This window comes from Cyrtonyx montezumae, unplaced genomic scaffold (genome assembly GCF_038088225.1).
Source record: "Cyrtonyx montezumae isolate F1298 unplaced genomic scaffold, pur_monq_1.0 scaffold_15, whole genome shotgun sequence".
In the NCBI taxonomy this organism is placed as follows: domain Eukaryota; kingdom Metazoa; phylum Chordata; class Aves; order Galliformes; family Odontophoridae; genus Cyrtonyx; species Cyrtonyx montezumae.
The window spans coordinates 5616640-5637512 of NW_027071881.1; the positions used below are offsets into that span (position 1 = coordinate 5616640).

General features: G+C 41.9%; 1 protein-coding gene across 2 annotated transcripts; it reads left to right on the forward strand.

Annotated features, from left to right (window-relative positions):
• The first annotated feature begins 3435 nt into the window (after nucleotides 1-3435).
• On the forward strand, nucleotides 3436-17096 carry CRK (CRK proto-oncogene, adaptor protein). 2 transcript variants are annotated; one of them, XM_065731854.1, is made up of 3 exons: nucleotides 3436-3794; nucleotides 9773-10308; nucleotides 16013-17096. In XM_065731854.1, exons 1-3 carry the CDS (start codon nucleotides 3551-3553, stop codon nucleotides 16148-16150), a joined length of 918 nt encoding a protein of 305 aa, XP_065587926.1. In that variant the 5' UTR covers nucleotides 3436-3550; the 3' UTR covers nucleotides 16151-17096. The 2 variants fall into 2 exon arrangements, with proteins under 2 accessions (XP_065587926.1, XP_065587927.1); XM_065731855.1 differs by having other exon boundaries at nucleotides 9773-10138; nucleotides 16013-16105.
• Nucleotides 17097-20873: the final 3777 nt, after the last annotated feature.

The window sequence follows — 20873 nt, forward strand, 5'->3', positions numbered from 1 at the left end:
AGCGCCGCCGCCCGGAGCCACCACCGAGACGGCGCCGCGGATACAGCGCCGCCCGGAGCCGCTGCGGGAGCGGCGCCAACGCGCTCAGCGCGGCCATAGAGACGAGGGGAAGAGCGGCTCCGCCGGGCCTCCACTCACCGCCATTTTCCACTCCTCCGAGGATTGTTGTAGAAATAGTCTTTGCTCCCCACTACTGTGCTGATCAGGAGCATTGTGTCTGTATCCGACTGTTCGCAGCTCGGTTGTTCCCTTTGTCTCGTACTGCCTTCCCACTCGGGAGTGTCTCAGGAGAGAAGCCCTATAGAACCATAGGAATCACCTATCCCTTGGCCTTCCTTTCACTGTGCCAAATAAACCATACAATTCTACTACACTACACTGCACTACAGAGCTATCCCCCTTGGACACAATGGAACAGAACTGTGCTGTATCTCAAGGCTTGCTCCCGCCTTGGCTAACAGTATTTTGGCACACAACCCATGGCTCTACAGCTGTGTTTCCTCAGCTCACAGTCACCAGCATCACATCCAGCTAATTCATAACAAATTCCTAATATTCCTCTGGCGACGTGACCCTTCCATCCTGCTTCACTCCTCAGTTTCACTGCTTCTCAAACCAAAACCCCCTGTGATAGGTCACCTTAGGGCAAGAGGTAGTTGCCTTCAGTTGCACCAGGGGAGGTTCAGGTTGGGTATTAAGCACAGTTTCTTCTCAGAAAGAGCGGTGATGCAGCGGCACAGCTGCCCAAGGAGGTGGGAGAGTCCCCATCCCTGGAGATGTTCCAGAACCATGGGGATGTGGCACCGAGGGACATGGTCAGTGGGTATGGTGGGAGAGCTTGGGACAGACTTGGAGATCCAACAGGTCTTTTCCAATCTTAATGACTCTATGATTGTAAAATTCAATAGCAGACCTTGACTTTGGCGTAAAGAAATTTTGCAGCTGGCAACATAAAGGCTCCTCCCCTCACGCATCATCCAATGGGACTAAAAGCTCTTCTTGCTTCTCACGCGCTCCAGGTTTATTTATTTTTAACAGCCTCTGCTCTGAGGTCTTTACACAATAGCTGATGTTAGTTATTTTGCCAGAACTATCTTTGGTGCTGACATCACACAGCCAGCATCTGACAGGAACCACCAAGTGATGTCACCACAGGTGATATTTCCATGCCAGATGTGAATGGTTATGGCAGAGGCCACGTACGCATGATGTGAACATATGAGAAGTAAACAGGGCATAAACACCTGCTCTGAACAGCAGATTCTGAAATAGTAGGTAGAGAAAACATTTCAGTGACAGAAATGCTATTATAAGGGAAATAAAGGATGCGTCTTTTTTTTCCTTTTCATTTTCATCCCATAAGTAGAACATGGTGATCTAGATCTGTATGTGATGTAGACCAGATTTACAAAGCCTAACTTTTCAAAGTAATAGGTAGAGCAGGATTCCCTGACATCAGATTGGCTTGCACTACTGCTGCAGGAGTACATTTGAAACTGCCACATAACCCAGATACTTAATTTTGTTTTAAAATCCTTGAATGCTTGCCTAGGACAGATCCTTGCTATACAGCCATACCACAACCTTCTCTGCCTGACATGATTTCATGACTTGCTCACTGAACTCAGCATGAAAATTTCTACTGATAAATTATGGCTTTAGTTAAGTTGCCAAATTTTTAAAGTTCCTTAGGAAAAAATCACCCCTGCTGACTGGAAGGAACAATCAAATTAGAAGAGGAAAACCAGGTCTGAGTGCCAGTAGGGCTTTTACTGCTGGGTAGGTAAATGGAATATTCTCTTGATATTTTCCAGCTTCTTTAATAATCTTATGCACTGTGAATTCTTCACAATTACAAGCTGATCTTATTTTATTCTTCTAAGTCTCTGGCCAAGAGCTCTGTTCTTTTCCACTCACCTCAGACTGCATCCTCTGCCCATAAAAGGCCAGTGAAGGAATGCAGGTTGGGGCAGAAAAGCTCCAACTTTATGGCAGCCTTTGTGCAGAAAGGATGAATCAATGGTAGTAAACTACTGAGGAGTGAAGTGCTAATTATGGGAGGAAATGGGAATTTGAAAAAGGTTACCAGACATTATCTAGAGAAGCTTTATGTAAGGAAAGGCTGTTAAAAATAATGGACAGAGTGACCGAACAATAAATCCTTCCATCATAAAAAAGCTTCTTACAGCAGTATTATTCATTTCCCCATTACCGACCACCAGAGGGAACTATTGCAGTAATATTCCAAACTGCTAGCAGTTGAAAAGGGAACCTGATTAAACCCTCCAATGCCTGTAGTTTTGTGGTTCAGCTATAAACAAGGGAAGATGGAGTACGAAAGGAGGAATGGGGAAAGAGAAAAAGAACAAAAAATATCAGCCAGCAGATTCTCAGTCATAACACAGCTTCTCTTCTTCCTTCTCCTTTTTTTTTTTTCAAACAATGGTCAGGCAATGGTCTAAAAATGATTAAAATGATAAAAATGATTTTACCAACGCAGAAGAGTTCTGGTTTGTTTTTTTGAAGTCTGTGAAACGCTATATGGAATGGATGTACTTTCCTGCTGCTGGGATTCAATTCTCTGAACAGTCCAGGCTCTCAACAAGAATCTCCAGCTTTTAAAATCTGTGAAGAACCTGGGCACAGAAGTGTGCTATTTCTGCAGCAAGCTTGCAAACTCCATGCGTCACCAGGGACACTAGGACTTCAAGTTCCGAACAGATCATGACTGGCTTCTACCTACAGTCCATCTGGAAAGAGTACAGGATCACTGAAGGAAGGATGCTAATTTGTTAAACCATCAGATAAGCAGAAGTCAAACACCGGGTGTTTTCTTATATATTTAGTGAACTTCAGTCTCCCACCTGTAAGACAGAATATTTTTTCATTGGGATATTGTGAAGGCTCATACAACACTAGTTAACTGATATAATACCAAAGCCCCAGCTGCGAGACAGTTACAGGGCTACACAGTGCTGTACAAAAAAGCCAGGCAGGCAGGAGCGTGGCACTCACACATCTAAGGACAGATATGCTCTGTTTATGCAAGTGCTGCCACACAGAGACCTCACAGCTGTAAAAGCACATTCCATTGAGGAAAAAAACTTACAGAACTGAGCAGAGCTGGAATGGAATTCTCTGCACAGCTATCCAGACTCGGAAGACATTATGCTGGAACTTCAAGATCTCAGAGAGCAATCTAAAATCAGTACCTATTTCTCCATCCTTACAGGACGCATGCACACACATGCACACTCCAACACGCCGTACCAACGCGCTGAGAAAGCACCGAGCTCGCAGCGCACGCCCCGCAGCGCCCGCGATCTCCCCAGAGCGCATGCGCAGCGCCCCAGCGAGAACGACCCGTCCCCAGGGCCGCGCGGAAATATGACGTCACGTGTCTCCCGCGTGCGGTCACTTCCGGTAGGTGAGGTCAGGGCAGGGGCCGCCATTTTGGTGTGGCAGGGCTGGGCGCGGAGCGGGGCACCGCTGGCGGCGGCGGCCCGCGGGGCGGGGGCAGCGAGTGCGGCCTGCGGGAGGGGCGGCCCCCATGGCCGGGCAGTTCGACTCCGAGGACCGGGGGAGCTGGTACTGGGGGCGGCTGAGCCGGACCGAGGCGGTGTCGCTGCTGCAGGGGCAGCGCCACGGGACCTTCCTGGTGCGCGACTCGGGCACCATCCCCGGCGACTTCGTGCTGTCGGTGTCTGAGAGCTCCCGCGTCTCGCACTACATCGTCAACAGCCTGGGGCCGGCGGGAGGCAGGAGGGCCGGCGGCGAGGGCCCTGGGGCCCCGGGTGAGTGACCCCCAGGGCCGGCGGTGCCCCTCAGCCGCTGCGGGCCCCTCTCCGCTCCTTCTCCCGGGGCAGCGCTCTCCTCACGCGCGGTGTTGCGGTCGCGTTGCGCTTTGTGGAGGAGTTCAGTCTTGTCTTGCAGCCGTTTGTCTGCACCTGCATCGCAGCTAAACGTGCGCTGGGACCGAGCGCGGAGTGCAGCCCTCCCGGAGCCGTCGCGGTTTTAGGGCTTTGTGCATTCTTTTGTTTTCTTTCTATAGTAGTGAATGGTAACGTGTAGGTGTGGCGTGTCAGCTGAGCCTGGAGATGGATCTGTGGAAGTGTTGCTTATAAAGGTGGAATTCTGATGGAGTAGGTTAGCAGAAAGAGGACAGAGCGTGAGGCTGAACTTAGTCATGAATCAAAGTTGGGTTGGTTACGGGTTATTGAGTAGTGGGAGCTCCTGAGGAGTTTAAAGACGTTTGTTACTTTAGATCAGATGTAAAGTTCAGGGTTCCCCCTCCTACACATACCTTGTGTTGTAAGGGAAGATTGGATGTTACTCCTCATGGACCTCTAATACAAAAATAGCATACTTAACCCTTGAAGAGTTGCTTTTCCATGGTAGAGGAGAAAACTGTATTGCAGGAAAGAGTGTTTCTTAATGCACAAGTATAGCAATGCAAACAGGAGCCCCCAGCAGTGTGTAATCTGTAGATGTGTGATGAGGTTTAGTTAAGAGGCAGCGAGCGATGCCATGCTGGGGGCATGGCTGAAGCTGGCGGGGGAGCCACTCCTGTCTGGATATTAATGCTCACAGAATGGTGTGGGTGTATTGCTGGCATCTCAGAAAGAAACCACTACAAAGTTTGGAAGTCTGTGTAATAACGCTGTGTAATAGGAGATCTAATGAACTTGGCAAGGAGTGAAGTTAGTACAGAAGTTGCTACAGAGACAAAGGGTTTTTCAGGCTGTGCAGTGTAGTATTGATGTGGAACTAATGAAGGAGTGATCTGAAAAAGCAACAAACCTTCTGTTGATGGGTTCGCACTGTTTTACAGTGATTTCTCCTGATTGGGGTAACATTTAGAACTGGCAAACTAGTGAAAGCCTGAGGTCGCTGGGTTTGTCACAGGAATCTGTCGCTGCCATAAGGTGCACTCACATCACAAAAAGCCCTGCGAGGCAGGAGATAAAGGTGGCTGCACTGAACTGGAAGTAAAGCAGGTAGTGAACTGGTTTACCACGAGTTAGATTCCGCAGTGTTTTGTGTTGAGTTATCAAAACAGGTTTATTTTCACCGGTTTGTGGAGGTTTGGTGTGTGAAACCTGTGACTGTGTTATGTGGAGCAGAATGAGCTTTGTGGTGGAATCCATCCATGATAGGATTTTAAAGGTGCTGAAGGTGAAACACACTGAACTGTGTGTGCCTGCCTCCTTTCTGGGCGGTTGATTTCTTTTCATTCATGGGGAGCTAGTATTCTGGTTTATGTTATTGAATGTGTAGTCTATTTTCCTTTCAGATCACCTCAATGAATGCTTAGTGGTCTGTGGACTGGGTTACGTTGGGAGCATTGAAATGTGGTGTTCTTCTTAAAAAATCACAGAATAACTGTGGCAGTGTTCAAGGCCAGGCTGGGTGGGTGTGGGGTGGCCTGGTGGGGTGGATGGCAGCCAGCACACAGCAGGGGCAGATGGCCTTTGAAAGGCCCCATCCAACCAAAGCCACTCTATGGTTCTGTGAAATGTGCTTGGTGTAGTTATCTTCTTTTTGAAACATGTATCTGCTTCAGAAGACCAGCTGCTATTGTAAGCTGTGTAGGCTATAGGTGTGGTAAGTTTGTTATGAGTTAAACAGCTTAATTATTTTTGGAAGGTCGCTTTTTTCCACCTTGCTGTTGTGAGAATAGGCACGGCTTCTCTCTCGCACCACATATATTTTTGTGCTGAAATTTTAGTGGGTTTAAATGAATGTCATGCTGATGCTGCTCTCTTTTCACACTCAAACTAAAAGAAGAAAGGGTGTATGTGTAATAAATTACATTTAAAGTGTAACTAAGAGTTTCCTTCATAAAAAGTAGTAGGAAGAAATGTTCCTTAAAGGAAGGGGCATGGAATTATTGGTAGAAGATTGAAGATGATTTCCTGTTTGGATGGGGAAGGTAGTGCAGTGGAAGGAGGTAAATGTTTGCAAATTGCTAATTTGGAAAAACTGCTATGTTATTTTTCCATATGATATATATATATATATATATTTTGTAATCGATTGTTTGGCAAATGCACACAACTCACTGGAAGACCTAGATGTTCAAGTTTCTGTGTTGGTTTGTTGGCATCAAGTGATTGAGGTGCACGTGTGATCTGTGACTGCGTGTTGCTGCTGTGTGCAGGTAGCAGTAGGAACCTAGCAGAATGAGTGGATGGAGGAGCTTTGGCTTCCCTATTGCAGAAAGCCATGCTGCCATAGAAATGAAATTTCTTCCATTTCAGAAAAGTTAGAAAGTTGGACTGGTTTTTGTTTTGTTCTTTAAATTCACTTATTGCCTGATAAGCTGTGGCAGGAATTAGCATGGTAACAGACAATAGGGAAATATTCCAATACATCACATCTTCTGTTGTGATTTTTTACAATTTCAGACTGTGTACTTCCTGGAATGGTGAAACCAGTGAGCTGGGTTTCACTGCTTTTATATAGCATTCCTGGGTGCTTGTTTGTTTTGCTCAGGCATGAGCAGAGAGGTACTGAAGAACAAGGTAAAATACATGAGTGCAGGTGGGGGAAACAAAATGAGATGCCTCTGTAGAATTCAGGCATGCTCTAGGAGGAAACTGTCATAGGACGCTGTGATGTCTTCAGAGTGAGAGCCTTGTCTCAGCACCCTGAATGCCAAGAGCTGCCTTTCCCAAAACAAGTTTTTGAAGTTGGGGGGTAGGGGCTTATGGAGTGTGTCTAGAGTTGAAATTGAAAACCTATGTTCCTGTTCAGTCTTCTATGCCCTAAAAAGGAAAGCTTACCAAAGCTTAGGGATAAAGTGAAAACTGCCTGGTGGCACAGACAGAATGAGAGTGAAGAAGGGAAATGTGAAACCCTTGAGGTCTGATGAAGTGAGAAGCTGCTCTGTGGTTGTGCCACCTGCCCACGCTCTCAAGAAGAATATTAGATGTTTTGTTTAACACCTCTATGAATGATCTTTTCCACGCTGACACAAAGCCAACCCAGTGTAAAAGGCTTCTGTCAGGAAGACCTGCGTGTCCTAGAGATCTGGCAGGGTCCAGATTTTAAACTTACTTTAATTATGGACTACTTTGAATTTTAACGCCTTGGTTGCCCTTCTGAGAGCAGAGTTTTCACAAGCTGTTTCCACGTGATGGAGTGGATGGAAGCATGTCCTAGCACGGATGGCTCTAGGGTGGAGCAAGCAGGAAAGATGATACGCAGCTCTTTCCCTTTCTGATTCTAAGGAGCTGTCTTACTGAGCTGAGCAGTCCTGCAGCTGGAAGGGAAGAGAATTTCTTCAGTTGTCCAACTTTAATAGGAAGTGACTAAAGTTCCTCTAGAAGCTGGGCTTACCTTTGTACACGTTATGCTTTTCCTGAGAGCCCCCAGAAGATGTGGACAATATGCTGCTAGAACTTGTGCCTTCAGGAAAACTGAGGGTTGTGAAGGAGAACAGCTCTGCTTCTCCTAGACGAAATAAAAATACAGCTCGTTTGGACCAACTTCTTTATGGTAGATCTTGCCTTAATTTTTCTGTTGGCCTGCAGGTATGAGAAGTGTTGCAGTGCAAACAAGAAGCTGAAGAATTCCTGAGCCTGAAATCTGTTAATCTTTGTGTTTCATTGTACCAGGGAATGGCAGGACTTGGGAGCTCATAATGCGTGGAATTATTTCCCTGCTGTGTAAGTGAGCACCACTCAGCTTGTTAACTTGTAGCTGAGCAAGAGTATACACAAAAGATTTAAACTGATGAAGAGATTACCACCTGCTTGGTAAGGTGTGGTTTTATTTCTGACCTGCCTTCTCCTAATTGTGCATTCCACTCTTTAGTCTTGTCATGGAGTTTTTAAGGAACTTCTCATTAAAGTTTTCCAGGCGGTGACCAGGTTGCTGCTGCCTTTATGTTCTTCGGCAGTTTGTATTTTGTTGCAAAGATATTGCTTCCCAGACCTCAAATTGTTGTAGCTGCCCTCTGCTTTTTAAAACAAAAGATTGAGAATCACGTGTGGCATTTTGGGTGCGTTCCCTCTATGCAAATAGTGTTACTCCTTTTTGTCCCTTCAAGGAACGCACTGATCACTCTGATCTAAAGTGCTTTTGAAGGGGCTGTGTTCTCACTCTTCAGTTATGCCAATGCATTTTGGAAGGTTCTTTTCTAGGATATAGTACTCTGCTCTCAGTCACCCCTTCCTCACACACAGGGCTTCAGTGGACTTTCCTTTTAAGAGTGCAACATAGTTTTATTTAGGTACGTCTGGCAGCTAGTTCAGACTGTCATGCATTATTTCTTGAGTCTTACTTCTCTTTCTGCACCAGGTTCACATGTCATACCGATATTTACATTAGTTTCCTTATCTCTTGGTGAAGGCAGTGTTTTTGGTTACTTCTGTGGTTTTATTTGTGTTTTTTTGAGAGCGTTGCTTTCCTTTTTTTGGCTCATTGCAGTGGAGCTGATTTCTTCTGAAAGTGCTTCAGCCTTTTGATGTGTACAAATGTGCGTTTTCCTATGACTTAGTTCTGCTGCTTTGAATTTTCTGTGACCACCTTAACTGATGTTTCTGTTCTTTCAGGAACTTCAGAACTTATTTATTGGGTGTTTGTGTTGATCTTAGCAAATCTGCCCTTTCTCTGTTAGAACCTCTTTTTGCTCTCATGAAAGATCTTCTTGTAATGTTAGCCTGCCATGCTGACGGTGCTGCTTTGAAGGGAGTTTCGGATCAGCAACAGCCTGAAAAATTCTGCTAGCTTTGTACTCAAGAGCTAATTCTAAGAACTGTTAGATATTCCCTGCAGAGAAGCAGACTTGCAAAGTAAGCATCTCTTTCTTGCTAAGAGTTACTCATTAAAGCATAAATCTTTTCCTCTCCGCTGCCCTCCCCCAGCCTTCCACAGTTCTTCCCATAACTGATTACACAGTGTATGGTGCATGGTGGAAATAGAACATCATACATATGTTTTTCCCCAGCTGAGCTTGACGAGCATAAAAATGAAAAGAAAAAAATTGTAGCTCACAGATTGAAAACTGAAATGGATTATCTGCAATTTGATACTCCTAATGTCTTGAATATGAACATCATCTGCATTTTAATGTGTTTGAGTTCCACGTTTGCAGCTCAGACTCCATCTGACAAATATGGCAAGGAAAATATAAGAATGGAGATTAAAAGAATGAATTATATGCATTATGAGGACATAGGGTTGTGTTGCTGTGCTAAGCGTTTTTCTGTAGTGTTCATGCTGTTAGCCTGAGATTCATTACAGCAGGTAAATGCATTACTGTCATTTTGAAATCACTTCAAACTGCAAACAAAAACAGAGATGTATTTATTTTTTTAAACAAAACCCCTTTTTAGATATTGTACCAGGACTTTGTTGCTGTCCAGGTTTGGAGCATTCAGAGGGGGGAAAAAATGAATTGTCTGTTCAGTGAAAATTGTACAGGCTTCTGAGAAATGCAGATGTACTGAATGCTTTTGTTAGGTCCATATAACATTGCAGGATTCTAGATAGTTCTGTTATAGTTCAGGATGTATGGCAGTGCCAAACTTGTTACGTACTTTACCATCATGAGCACAATCTTTAAATCTCTATCCTTGTTAACAATATTATGGTCCCTTAAATTAAAAATACCTGTAAGAGCTGAATATGATGAGTGTTGATGTAAAGATGACCAAATTCAGTTTCAAATTACTAGTCTGTAGAGGTATTAGTCTTCTCAGATCTTTAATTTACAATTGTAACTGTTGTACACCCTCTTTGTTGACGTTTTGCTTTCTCCTTTCAGGGTTGAGTCCCACCAGATTTCGGATAGGTGACCAGGAGTTTGATTCTTTGCCAGCTTTACTGGAATTCTACAAAATACACTATTTGGACACTACAACCTTGATAGAACCAGTTCCCCGAAACAAGCAGAATAGTGGCATTATCCTCAGACAGGAGGAAGTTGAATATGTGCGAGCTCTCTTTGACTTTAATGGAAACGATGACGAAGATCTTCCGTTTAAGAAAGGAGACATACTGAAAATCCGGGATAAACCTGAAGAGCAATGGTGGAATGCAGAAGACAGCGAAGGAAAGAGGGGAATGATACCTGTTCCTTACGTCGAGAAGTATAGACCTTCCTCTGCTCCAGTACCTACTCTGATTGGAGGTAACCAGGATAGTTCCCACCCACAACCACTGGGTGGGCCGGAGCCAGGGCCCTATGCCCAACCCAGCATCAACACTCCGCTCCCTAACCTTCAGAATGGCCCTATTTATGCCCGGGTTATCCAGAAGCGAGTCCCTAATGCCTACGACAAGACAGCCTTGGCTTTGGAGGTACATAATGGGCAAAACTTAGAAAGAAGAGATCTTTTCAAGGGATTTCCCTTTCCATCACATTATAATTTTGTAGGAATAAGAAAGGGAAAAAAGTATTGTAAAGCTGTTCTTGCATCATGAATGATAAGTTATCGATAAAGCTTTATTTTTTTTATAAGTGACTAGAGTCACTTATAGACTGGCTCGATTATAAGCATGTGTAGCTTACTGATCCAATGTTGCGTCTTGTCAAACATCACTAACATAAGTGTTTCCCCATCCACGTTTCACTTCTGAAGTCATCGTTTTAGGGGGAGAGGGTGTGGTTCACAGTGTTGTGTGTCTGAACCTGTGTTCATTGTTGCGTGCCTCCACCCCAGCCTTTAAAGGTGTGCTGAGTCGTTCTGTCATTGGTTTAAAAGCTATCAGTGGAAGCACTGATAGTCACTTTGAAATTACTCAGACTGAGACAATAATGATCCTGCGTAGGGGTTTATTTTAATGTCTTGACCTCAAGCAGATGGCTTCATTTTTATTTTTTTAGGTTGTGAATCACAAACGTGTATTACAACTCATTAGGGAGGTGAAGCAGTGACTGATGGCGTATTATTTGTAATAAAGCAATGAGTTTCCCTGAGGTTGATTCACTTCTTGATATGATCAAATATTTGTCCGTGCTCCTTTTGATATTTTTTCCCCTCTTAAAGAAGAGAATAGTGCTCAATCTCTACACATCAAATAGTTATTCCCCAAGTTATATTTGAGGAAATTGAAGCCGTGATATTCTAAGTGGCAGAATCCTTTGCCTTAGGATGATGTGTAAGTTGTGTCGCTTAATCTAGGCTTTCTTTGAGTTAAACGCTCTGGAATTTCCTGATACCTAATTGACTTCCTGTTTATATAACATTTTAAGCACTTGGGGAAAAAACAATTTCTGTGCTGAGTCAGAACATCTCTGCACTCTTAATAATTTGTTTAATTTTGTGTGGCATAAAGTGTACTTGAATACTTCAGCCATGTGGCAAGCATATGTACATGTCTTCAGCACACAGTTGGCAAATGTAGCACATTCTACAGATCTAGTAATTTGATGTATAACCTGGGAGATACGATTTTTTTTCCCCACTGTACTTAAAAATTTGCCTAGGGAAGCAGTGGTAATATATTCTGAGTTACTATAAGATTTGTTGCACTTCTGGATGGAGAGAACCAATATACAGAATGGCCATGTTTGTGTTGAAAAGCATGAATATAGAAGTTCATGCCAACTCAACAAATGCTGTGGAAATACGCAAAGATTTTAACCTTCCAATTTCTGTAATACCTGAAATGCTGTTTTCCTTTCCTCTCTTACCACCTTCACATAGGCACCTCCTGGAGCTTCAAAGTATTTCTGAGCACCGTGGAGTGTTGCAGTTAGATTTTCTCTGAGGCGTTCTAGCTGGCAGCGCATCATATCAAAAATGTTTGGTTTTCTTTCTAGATTTTGTTTTTAAGCGTTATCTAACCCTAGTGTGCTCCCAGTGTTTCTTTAAGCTGAACTTTGTTTCATTTCATTTAAAGCAGAGCCCCACCACACCACTCAAATTGTAGTTTGGTAGTATAGAGCAAAATGGTGAGGATGAGGAAAATACTGGTAATCTGGGCTGTTGTAAGCAAATTTGAGTGACAGCAGTATTTCTTATCCACTGGCTAACAGCTGTGAGTGCTGTGGCTGGTTTTCTGTTAGTCCAATTGTCTTCACTCAACCTCATGTTCTGTCGGGTATGTTGTGCTTTGGGAAGGTGTATTTTCTCAGAGGACATCAGTTTGTTCTGAACTAATTCCCACTGCTGTGGTCTTCTCATGCTAATGTGCTACATAGCAGAGGTGTCCAAGCAGTTGGACTGGAGAACTCTGCAAGCTCTGCTCATTTGTGAGGAGAGAAATAAGATTGATAGCAGCTCTGCCTTTCTGTTTGAGCAGTGGTCTCCGTGGGCTGTGTCACCTTGCTTAAATGTCTGCTGGTTGGCAGGTTGGACCTCTCAGTGTGGGTGATGTGCACCCATCCTGCTGCAGCTGTACACTGCATAAATGTGTTACCATCAGTAGTTCTTTATGCTGTATTTAATATTAAAATGAAAACTCAGGTTTAAAACTTGAAGCATTTATCACTGCTTCTAATGGTGCTTCCTAGCTTCTTTGCACCCTTTAACATATCAAATCACAATGTTACTGAGCTGCTTTCAGTGTCTGTACAGGGAAAAGTAGCAGTGTGCTCTTCACCTTTCCCAGTTTTTCTTCATTCTGTCTCTCAAAGTACTGTTTCTTGTTGTCTTTTTTGGCATTCCCTTTCACTTCATGGTGTTTCTTTGTTTATTCAGAGATCTCTTTCTTCAGTTGCCTACTAGAAAGCATTATGTAAATCTTTTCAGTCCGTTTTTGCCCAAACCTCTTAACTAAAAATCTAAATTTGTTTCCTCCAAATGAAAACTGTGTCTTAAATGGGGTGATATTTGTAGGTGGGGTTTGATCCCAGTGTTTGTCCTAAGCAAATAAAATTCTTAACATCAAACGTTTTTGTGGCCCAGAGTGCAAACAGAACTATCTGTGCTGTTAGGTTAAAACTAACATGAGTTTGAGGAGCTTAGAGGAGGATCAGAGCAAATTATGTTCTAACAAAGGCTGTGCTGTGTTACTGAGGGAGGGTTTAGCCTAAGACCACGCTTATTTTGCTTGTAACTGGACCTATTCAGGAAGTTGATGAGTATATATTATTTAACACAAGGGAGAAGAAGGGAAAATCTATGTAGTTAGTGACTGTGAGATTGTTCCATCTTTGTTTCTTTTTCCTTCCCTCAGTTACAGTACAGGACTCTACCATTTCCTCCTTTCAAAAGAGGAGTACTTGGAATAAAACTACAGCATCCAAAAGTCTTTATGTGAAGCTTCATTTTTTTTTTGCTTTGAAGCAGCATGTGGAGTGTATTTCATCCTGAGTACTTGTAAGAGAATTGCTCCAAGTGTGGCTTGATAGCAGGGTACAGTGCTTTCCTTGGGGTTCCAGCCTTGATGGGATGAGGTGCAACAGACTACTCATACCATTGGTCAGTGAGGAGAATGCAGAGGGAATGTCCTGTTCTGGTGCAAAAACGTGGAAGTTCCAGCAATTGTAATCATGGGTAGCTTTGCTAGAAGTTTCTCTGTCTTGTCTACAGGAGAGTGTGTGAACTAGAGATCAATATGCAGTTTCAGAGCAGATTCAGAAAGGAACTCACGGAGCCCTGTTTCAAAGCTAGCATTTGTGAAATGACCCATGTTTACTTCGTCCTGTTTTGTTACTTCATGTAGGCAGAATTGCCCATGCCATTCCACTTGAAGCTTCCGTGCAGTTCTGCTGTGCGCAGTCAGCATGTTGTATCACTTAATATGGTACTGTAGGTAAGCAGTGTGTCAGTTACCTTGGGCGTGGACCTATAGATAGAATGTGTCCACAAAACATAGGAAAATGGCTCCCACAGTAAAAATGTTTCCAGCTTCAATAAGGATGGAAAAGGGGGGAAAAAAACCAAACATGTAAAAGGGAAGTCTTTGAGAGGTAATGAAGGCAGTGAGTGTGCATTTAGATATTTAAATATTCCTTTGTTGTAAATGAAAACAATTGAGGTAAGGTTATCCAAGATCTGTTAAGAAAAGGGTACAATTCTAGCTTGAAAAAAAACCACAAAAACAAGCACAAATGACTACAAGCTTCTCTTCAATTGCTGCTTCTACCAGGGTACGTGTGGCTGTTCAGCTGGACACAAGGACATGCTTTTTTCATCCATATTGGGTTGGAGGTCATATCCATGCTGTTGAAGGCTGATTTGTGGAAAGCATACAGATCTTAAGTAATTTAGAGTATCTAGGATAGCCTTCTTGTAATGGTTATGATTACAAAAGATTTCTCTGCTTCTGCTATTGTCATATTTAATTCTATCCCTGTTAAATGATAGCTTTCTGTTGTTCTGATCAACAGATTGTTTTTCTTGGTACAGCCCCCCAGTGATTATTAGCAGTAGCAAAATGATGCTTACTGCGTGATTAAATTCCTAAAGAGCTGAAACTAGCATACAGAAGTCAAGGAAAGCTTCCTTTTTGCCTGTAGTGAATACATAAGAGGATTTTCTTCAAAATATGGTTCATGGAAAATGTCTATGCTAATTACCAGAAAAGGAAAAAAAACAAAGCTGCAGCAGGAGTCCCCCGTGTGCCTCTCATTACCAGATAAGTAATCATCAGAGTTATGGGAAGCTTAATTAAATGTCCATGCAGTGTTTTAAATGTATGCACTGTTAAAAGCTGTTTTGGCAAAAGACTGCAAGGGATTAGGACTTTTAAAGTTAACACAGACTACGAGCATCTGAAATTGCTTTCTGTATTCTTCATTCACTGCCTAGGAAGTGAGGATAATGAGACTCTGCTTTGGGTGAATTGGGTACAGTATGAGCATGTACATAACTGTATATTCAGAGCATTTCTTGGTTAAATGCAGTTATAAGACGCTGTGGCTGTGCCTCAAGAGTTTATATACAGCATTGATGAAAGAAAATAGAATATATTTGTCCCCAAAGCATTTTCTCTCCGTGACCTGGAAAGAATTCTGAAGACTGTTGTGTTAATCATAAATAGGATTATTGATAGAATTTTACACAGAAGGGTAGAAATGGGTAGGCAGCTCTTCAGTGTCACAGATATTTTCCACTGCATTTGTAAGTTTTTGTACAAGTGCTAGTTAACACATCCTTTAAGATGCAAAGGAGCTGGGGACTGATCAGGACTAGATTGTGGCCCTGCTTTGAACTGTCAGCCTTGGGAAGATGTCTGCTGTGCAGTTTTTTTCCATTCTCAAAGGGAGACAATACTTTTATAATTAAATGGTTATGTATTATGCTGGAGATTAGAATATAAGATGCATTACCGTGCTTCTATTTAGTGCATTACATAGAAGTGGATGCTTTTAAACACAGCGAATTGTTTTGCCAATTCATAGTAAATGTTATTTTTCTAGCCAAATATTTTGGGTATAACAGGAGGAAGGCATCAATGGTCTTCACTATACCCATGGAATTTATTTGAGAAATCCATGGACAAAAGACTGAAAGATCATCTAGCCTCACCTCTGGTAATGGCTAGAGAGTAAGAACAGAGCAATCCTAACGCGGTGCTTCCCTAAACATTCTCCCAGTGCTTTATAATCTGTGACTGTATGAATACAGCCCCCAGTTATCCCAGTCTCCTTCAGTACTACCTGGAGGGCACTTAGAGGAATTTCAGAATTAAGGAGCCGTTTAGTTTGCAGATGTGTGTTTGCTTCATCCGCCTGCATTCCCCCGCTCCCTTCCCTCGTGGGGTTGTTGATGCAGTACAAGCAGAGCACAAGCCTCTGTCAATTCAGCCAGATCCAGTTATTGTGATAGCAGCTGATGTCAGGGCCCAGACTTGCTTTGAAAGTTTGCTCTTGGATTGTAGACTAGAGGGTAGACTAGAGGGTTTCACCTCGTCTAGGTAGTTTCTTTCTATGCTTTCTTCAAGAGCGAGTAACATTGGGTAGTAGGCAGGTGCATCAGAAATAGTTAAGACTAAAACTTTTCTTATATGAGTATCTATAGCACACTTGGCTGATATGACACCAAAGGAGAGGAGCTCTGCTCATCCTGTGTGTTTGTGTGAATTGTAACTTTCCTTTTTCCTTCCCCCACAGGTCGGTGAGCTGGTAAAGGTCACAAAGATTAACGTGAGTGGTCAGTGGGAAGGAGAATGTAATGGCAAACGTGGTCACTTTCCATTCACACATGTCCGCCTGCTGGATCAACAGAATCCTGATGAGGACTTCAGCTGAGTGTGGCTCAACAGTTGTGCTTGCAGATGGGAACAATCTCAACTTGTTTTTATTGCAGATGCCATCAAGACTGTGTTCTGACAGAAGCTGAAAGCAGTATTGCTTGTATAAGCATTCTGATAACCTGCAAACCCCTGGGACTGAACACCACCATTCCTTAATTAAGGGTCACGTAATTCAGGGTACGACAGTAGATAACTCGTGTGTCAAGTGGCAGAACTAGTACATGATTATAGGTTGTAATGCCTGCTTATGTCCATGTGCACAGCAGAGTGGACCATGCCAGGAGCATCAGCTGGAGAAAGCAATAACGGAGATGTTACGATAGCATTTATAGCTCTCTCCAGTCCGTGTTTATGTTGCTTCTTCCTCAGGCAATGAACATCAACCTTAGACAATTCAATGTATAGATAGTTTGTTTTGGTTGTTTTTTTTTATTTTTTTTTCCACAAATTTATCCTGAAGCATTTTCAATTTTTATTTTCTTTCCATCCTGAATTCTCTGTCCTAGAAAGGCTGTACAGTACTTTGCATGGTGAGTTAACTGTGCACAGTACAGATTTTTTAGAGCACACTGGGGGCAGCCTTATGATTTACAAACACATACCATTGTAATGGTAAATGACAGAACAAATCAACCTCAGAATTTGAGGCGTTGGTGGACACTAGATTGATTTATTCTGTACTGTTGATGCTTCAGACATAGCAGCTGTTTTTAATTTAAAATTCCTATTAACACACCCGTGACTCTATCCACAAATATGGGGCTTCTTGAGGTGTAAACATCCCTATCAGTGCTGAGAAATAAATGCGTAGTGCTTTAAGGCGTAGCTTTAAAGCAGTGCTTGATTCACTAAATATACTAAAACGTTTACACTGCTCTCAGAAAAAAAAATGATGTAGAGCCAGTTGAATTTTTCTGGAATTCTTCCATCCCTGTCTGCATTACAGACAAAGCAGCGAACTGACAAACCAAATACTGCTTCTATTTTGAAATTACTCTGGGGACTCTTCTGGTTTAATTCTCAACTGTAAAATATTTGATAGTGAATTCATGAGGATTTTATTTTTAATAAACTAATGGAAAATACTTGCGTGCTTCTGGATTGATTTTCAAAAAGTGTAATAGAGTCACTCTGGCTCAGTAGCTCATAACGAAGATCGGTGCATTGGATAGGTGGCATTATGCACTGCTTGTTGGTTTTGTTTTGTTTTTTTTTAAGCCTGTTCTTCTAATTATCTGGTTTTCTCTAACATAAATCAGAATGGATTCAGTAAGTTTTGTAAACTAAAATTAAACACTGAAGTAACAAACCCTTGTCTGTACCCTGGATTGTTTTCCAAATAACAGCACTCTAGTGACCAAGCAAACAAATTGTGTAACTTTGACTATGTTATAATCAACACAGAACAGTTTTTTCTAAATAGTCTCAAACTGAAGATGTTATTTTGGTTAATACATGATATATGAATGGGATGTACTAGGATGTCTCATCGACTGTAAGTGCTGTGAGGGCTAGTTCCCAATGCCAATGCTATTGCTGCAAGGCACAGACCCGTCAAGCAGAATACTGGTAACACTTTACCTCAGAACTGTGTAACATGCTGGAAACGTTAATATTTGTTATATTTAAGTACTAGTTGCTTTACTTCAGAACTAATTCATTAGCGAGTCTAATTTTCAGGTAATGGGCACCCGATAATTCTGTAGACTAATGCCAATATGCATTAGTTGTACTTTTCTATCACCAATCCATTAAGCAGTACTAAAGATTATTAGAAAACTCTCAGTTCTTACAGTGGTGACCCAAGAATAACAGTGAGGAAGGTATAGCAGTGCTATTCTAGCTTGGATCTTTCTGGTTGGGGTGGTACGCCGCTCTCTGACCATGAGATCACTTCCAGCTTTGTACTAAACCCACCTCGAGGAAACACATCCAGAACCTAACTGCAAGTTCAGGAACAAACTGGCTTATTTAAGGCTAAGGTGTATTTTTCCTCTGGTCTGACTGTTGGTTGCCACTGATTTTTCAGTAGCTGCATTCTAATACAGACTTAACACTGAGCTGCCCGTACATGCTTATATTTTTCTTCAGGTTTTACAGAGGCAGCATGACAAACTGTTGTTAGGGTAGTGCAGTTTGTTCTGAAGCATTTTTTTTTTCCAGTTGCAATTAATTAAAGCCCATACGTTTCTACCTTTCCAACCAGCAGTTATTTTAGAATAGCAAAATAACTATTTTTCCTGAAAGGAATTCTCTTATGCAAATCTTGCCTTTTCACTACAAAAGGCAGAAATTGAATTGTTCACTAGCAAATACCCTGCGAAGTTTGTAGATGTGTTCTTGTGAAGACTGTATAAATTGCAAATGTTTGTACACTTTGAAAGAGCAAAAAAAGAAACTAGAGGAGTCTTAATAGCTGCTGTTGCACTAGAGTCCTCAGTTCTTGTCCAGCAGTTCTTCTTAGTCAACTGATGCACCCATGCAGCTGTTGCCCACCGTTCAGTTCTAAGCTGAAATGTGGTTTTGTTTTTTTATTTATAGGTGATAGAAATTAATGTTTGCATTTGTGCAAAATAGACATTTCAACTTATCGAGCTCTTCTAAAGGAAAATAGGTAGAGCGTACATTCATGAACGTGTAGATGAAATCCTCTGTGGCCTTTGTTTATCCTCTTCTGTTTGTTCTCTCCCTTCTTCCCAACATGTGCAAAAAATCAGTGCGAAGAACGTTGGTCACAATCCTTTGTCTCTGTGTCTTTGTCTGTTGTGCATAGGCAGGTGTTAGAACTAGAATGATCATTTCTAGAAATACACCGTGGAAGCAGAACGCTCAGTTACACTGTGTTCTTCTGGTGCATTTACACATTATATCACACTAAAAGTACAACTGGCTGCTATGTTTTTTTTAATATATATTTCATTTTGGTAAACCCCAGCCTTTTTACTAATAATTGACCTGGTTAAATCTTGTTAATCTGTTTGAATTGTATTTGTTAATAATGCAAATATTTCTAATCATCTTAAGAATAAAACACTTAATTTTTGTTAATGGTTTTGGGGAAGGATTCTAACCAAACCAGTTTGAAGAAGAATATGAACATGTGCCATTGTATTATAACACTATCCACTTTCTTGACAGTTAAAGTCTTTTTTTTTTTAATTATTTTTTGTAGCATGTAATGTATATGTTCATAGTATGTGACGTAAATAAAAGTATAGCCAAAACATTGGCTTGGTGTCATTCTCAATCAGCTGTCGTAATACTTGCATTTAAGCGTATCAAAACAGAAGTGCTGATAACTCAATTTCTAATTGACTATGCTTATATTAAAACAATTAACACCAGCAGAAGGGAGACAAGCTTACTAAAATAAGTTCTCAGACACAAATTGTGACAGCCTTCTTCAAGCGAGGTGAATCTCTGTCATCATCTGAGTTCCCTAGGTCAAGGGGGAGGGGAAAAAATGCTCTCAGTGCAGAAGAAGGACTCATGAAGAAAGTATAAATGAGGCTTCACAGGTATTAGTCTCACTTCTAACTATAGGGATGCATTAGAAAATAGTTTGGGGATTCTTTAGATGACTTAATCAAAATCCCCCCAGACATTTGGCCTTCTGGTGGTGCTCTTTTGCTCACAAGGTCCTTGCTGCATGGAATAGGCCGTATTTTACACTCCCAATTAAAACATACTTTACTACACTGCATGTTGCTTCCAGGAGCATGCAGAGAGGAGTCTTGATTAGTAATCCTCTTTCTTGCTGGTAAGTTCAACAACAGCATTTGTTTTCTTTCACTATGTTATAATTACAGTGCTCTGTATTTTAGTTAATTGGCATTGAGTTGGCTGGCTACCACAGATAGCTTTCTTGCTGAGTACTGTTTGATGGAGTCCTGAAGTGGGTCTTTGCATGTAACTATACTGAGATGCCAGTTTTCCTGTCATGCTTCCACACAATAAGCCCATCAGCCTCATATAATAAATTTCCATAGGCAGAAGTACTGCTCTCAGCTTTACTCCTTGCTCGCCTATCTCGGTGTTGGTATTTGCCATTCTCTGTGACTTTGTCATGCAGGATTTATGCACAGAACTATTGCTCCTCCTCACAGTGGTGATTTTCTGCTGCAGGAGTGGTTGCATCCATTTGTATCAATGTCGTGGGTGCAAAGGACAAGGCAAGGATTGCCTCAGGAAATTGAGGATCACATAAAGTCCCTAAATTGAGGCAAATCTAATTTATTGTGCGCAGCCCCACACAAAACTAAATCTTAGCTGCTGAGAAAATAGGCTTTTTTTGGTTAAGATTTATGAAGTGCTGAGGTGATTTTAAGTTGTACAGCGTTACACAAATACACAGTGGTCATACACAGCTGGGATTTTTTGGGTGCCTGCCAGAATCCTGGGTAATTGTACTGCGTCCTTAGGAACAATTATGAGGTAAAGGTATATCATGAGTTCCAATTGCAACAAAATCTGCATTTTCTGATCATATTTCCTTCAGATTGTAAACAGTTTTTTATATTCTTTTTTCCTGGACTTGGTACCTGACTTTTTCACCTCAGTCCACACATGCCAATATCTTTGTATTTTCCTGTATGGAATTCTGATCAGATAATCCTGAGGACTGAACAACAGTTGGGGTCCAAAAGGTCTCATGGAAACAGAGCATTGATTTTCAAGTGAGGTAAAAAATTATATAAAAATCATTGTAATACTTTTGT

What these genes read in the sequence shown, in the direction of transcription:
- CRK (XM_065731854.1), top strand. Translation starts at nt 3,551, where the DNA reads ATGGCCGGGCAGTTCGACTCCGAGGACCGGGGGAGCTGGTACTGGGGG. An exon ending in CGAGGGCCCTGGGGCCCCGG is followed by an intron (nt 3,795 to 9,772) that starts GTGAGTGACCCC and finishes TTCTCCTTTCAG; the next exon opens with GGTTGAGTCCCACCAGATTT. An exon ending in AGACAGCCTTGGCTTTGGAG is followed by an intron (nt 10,309 to 16,012) that starts GTACATAATGGG and finishes CTTCCCCCACAG; the next exon opens with GTCGGTGAGCTGGTAAAGGT.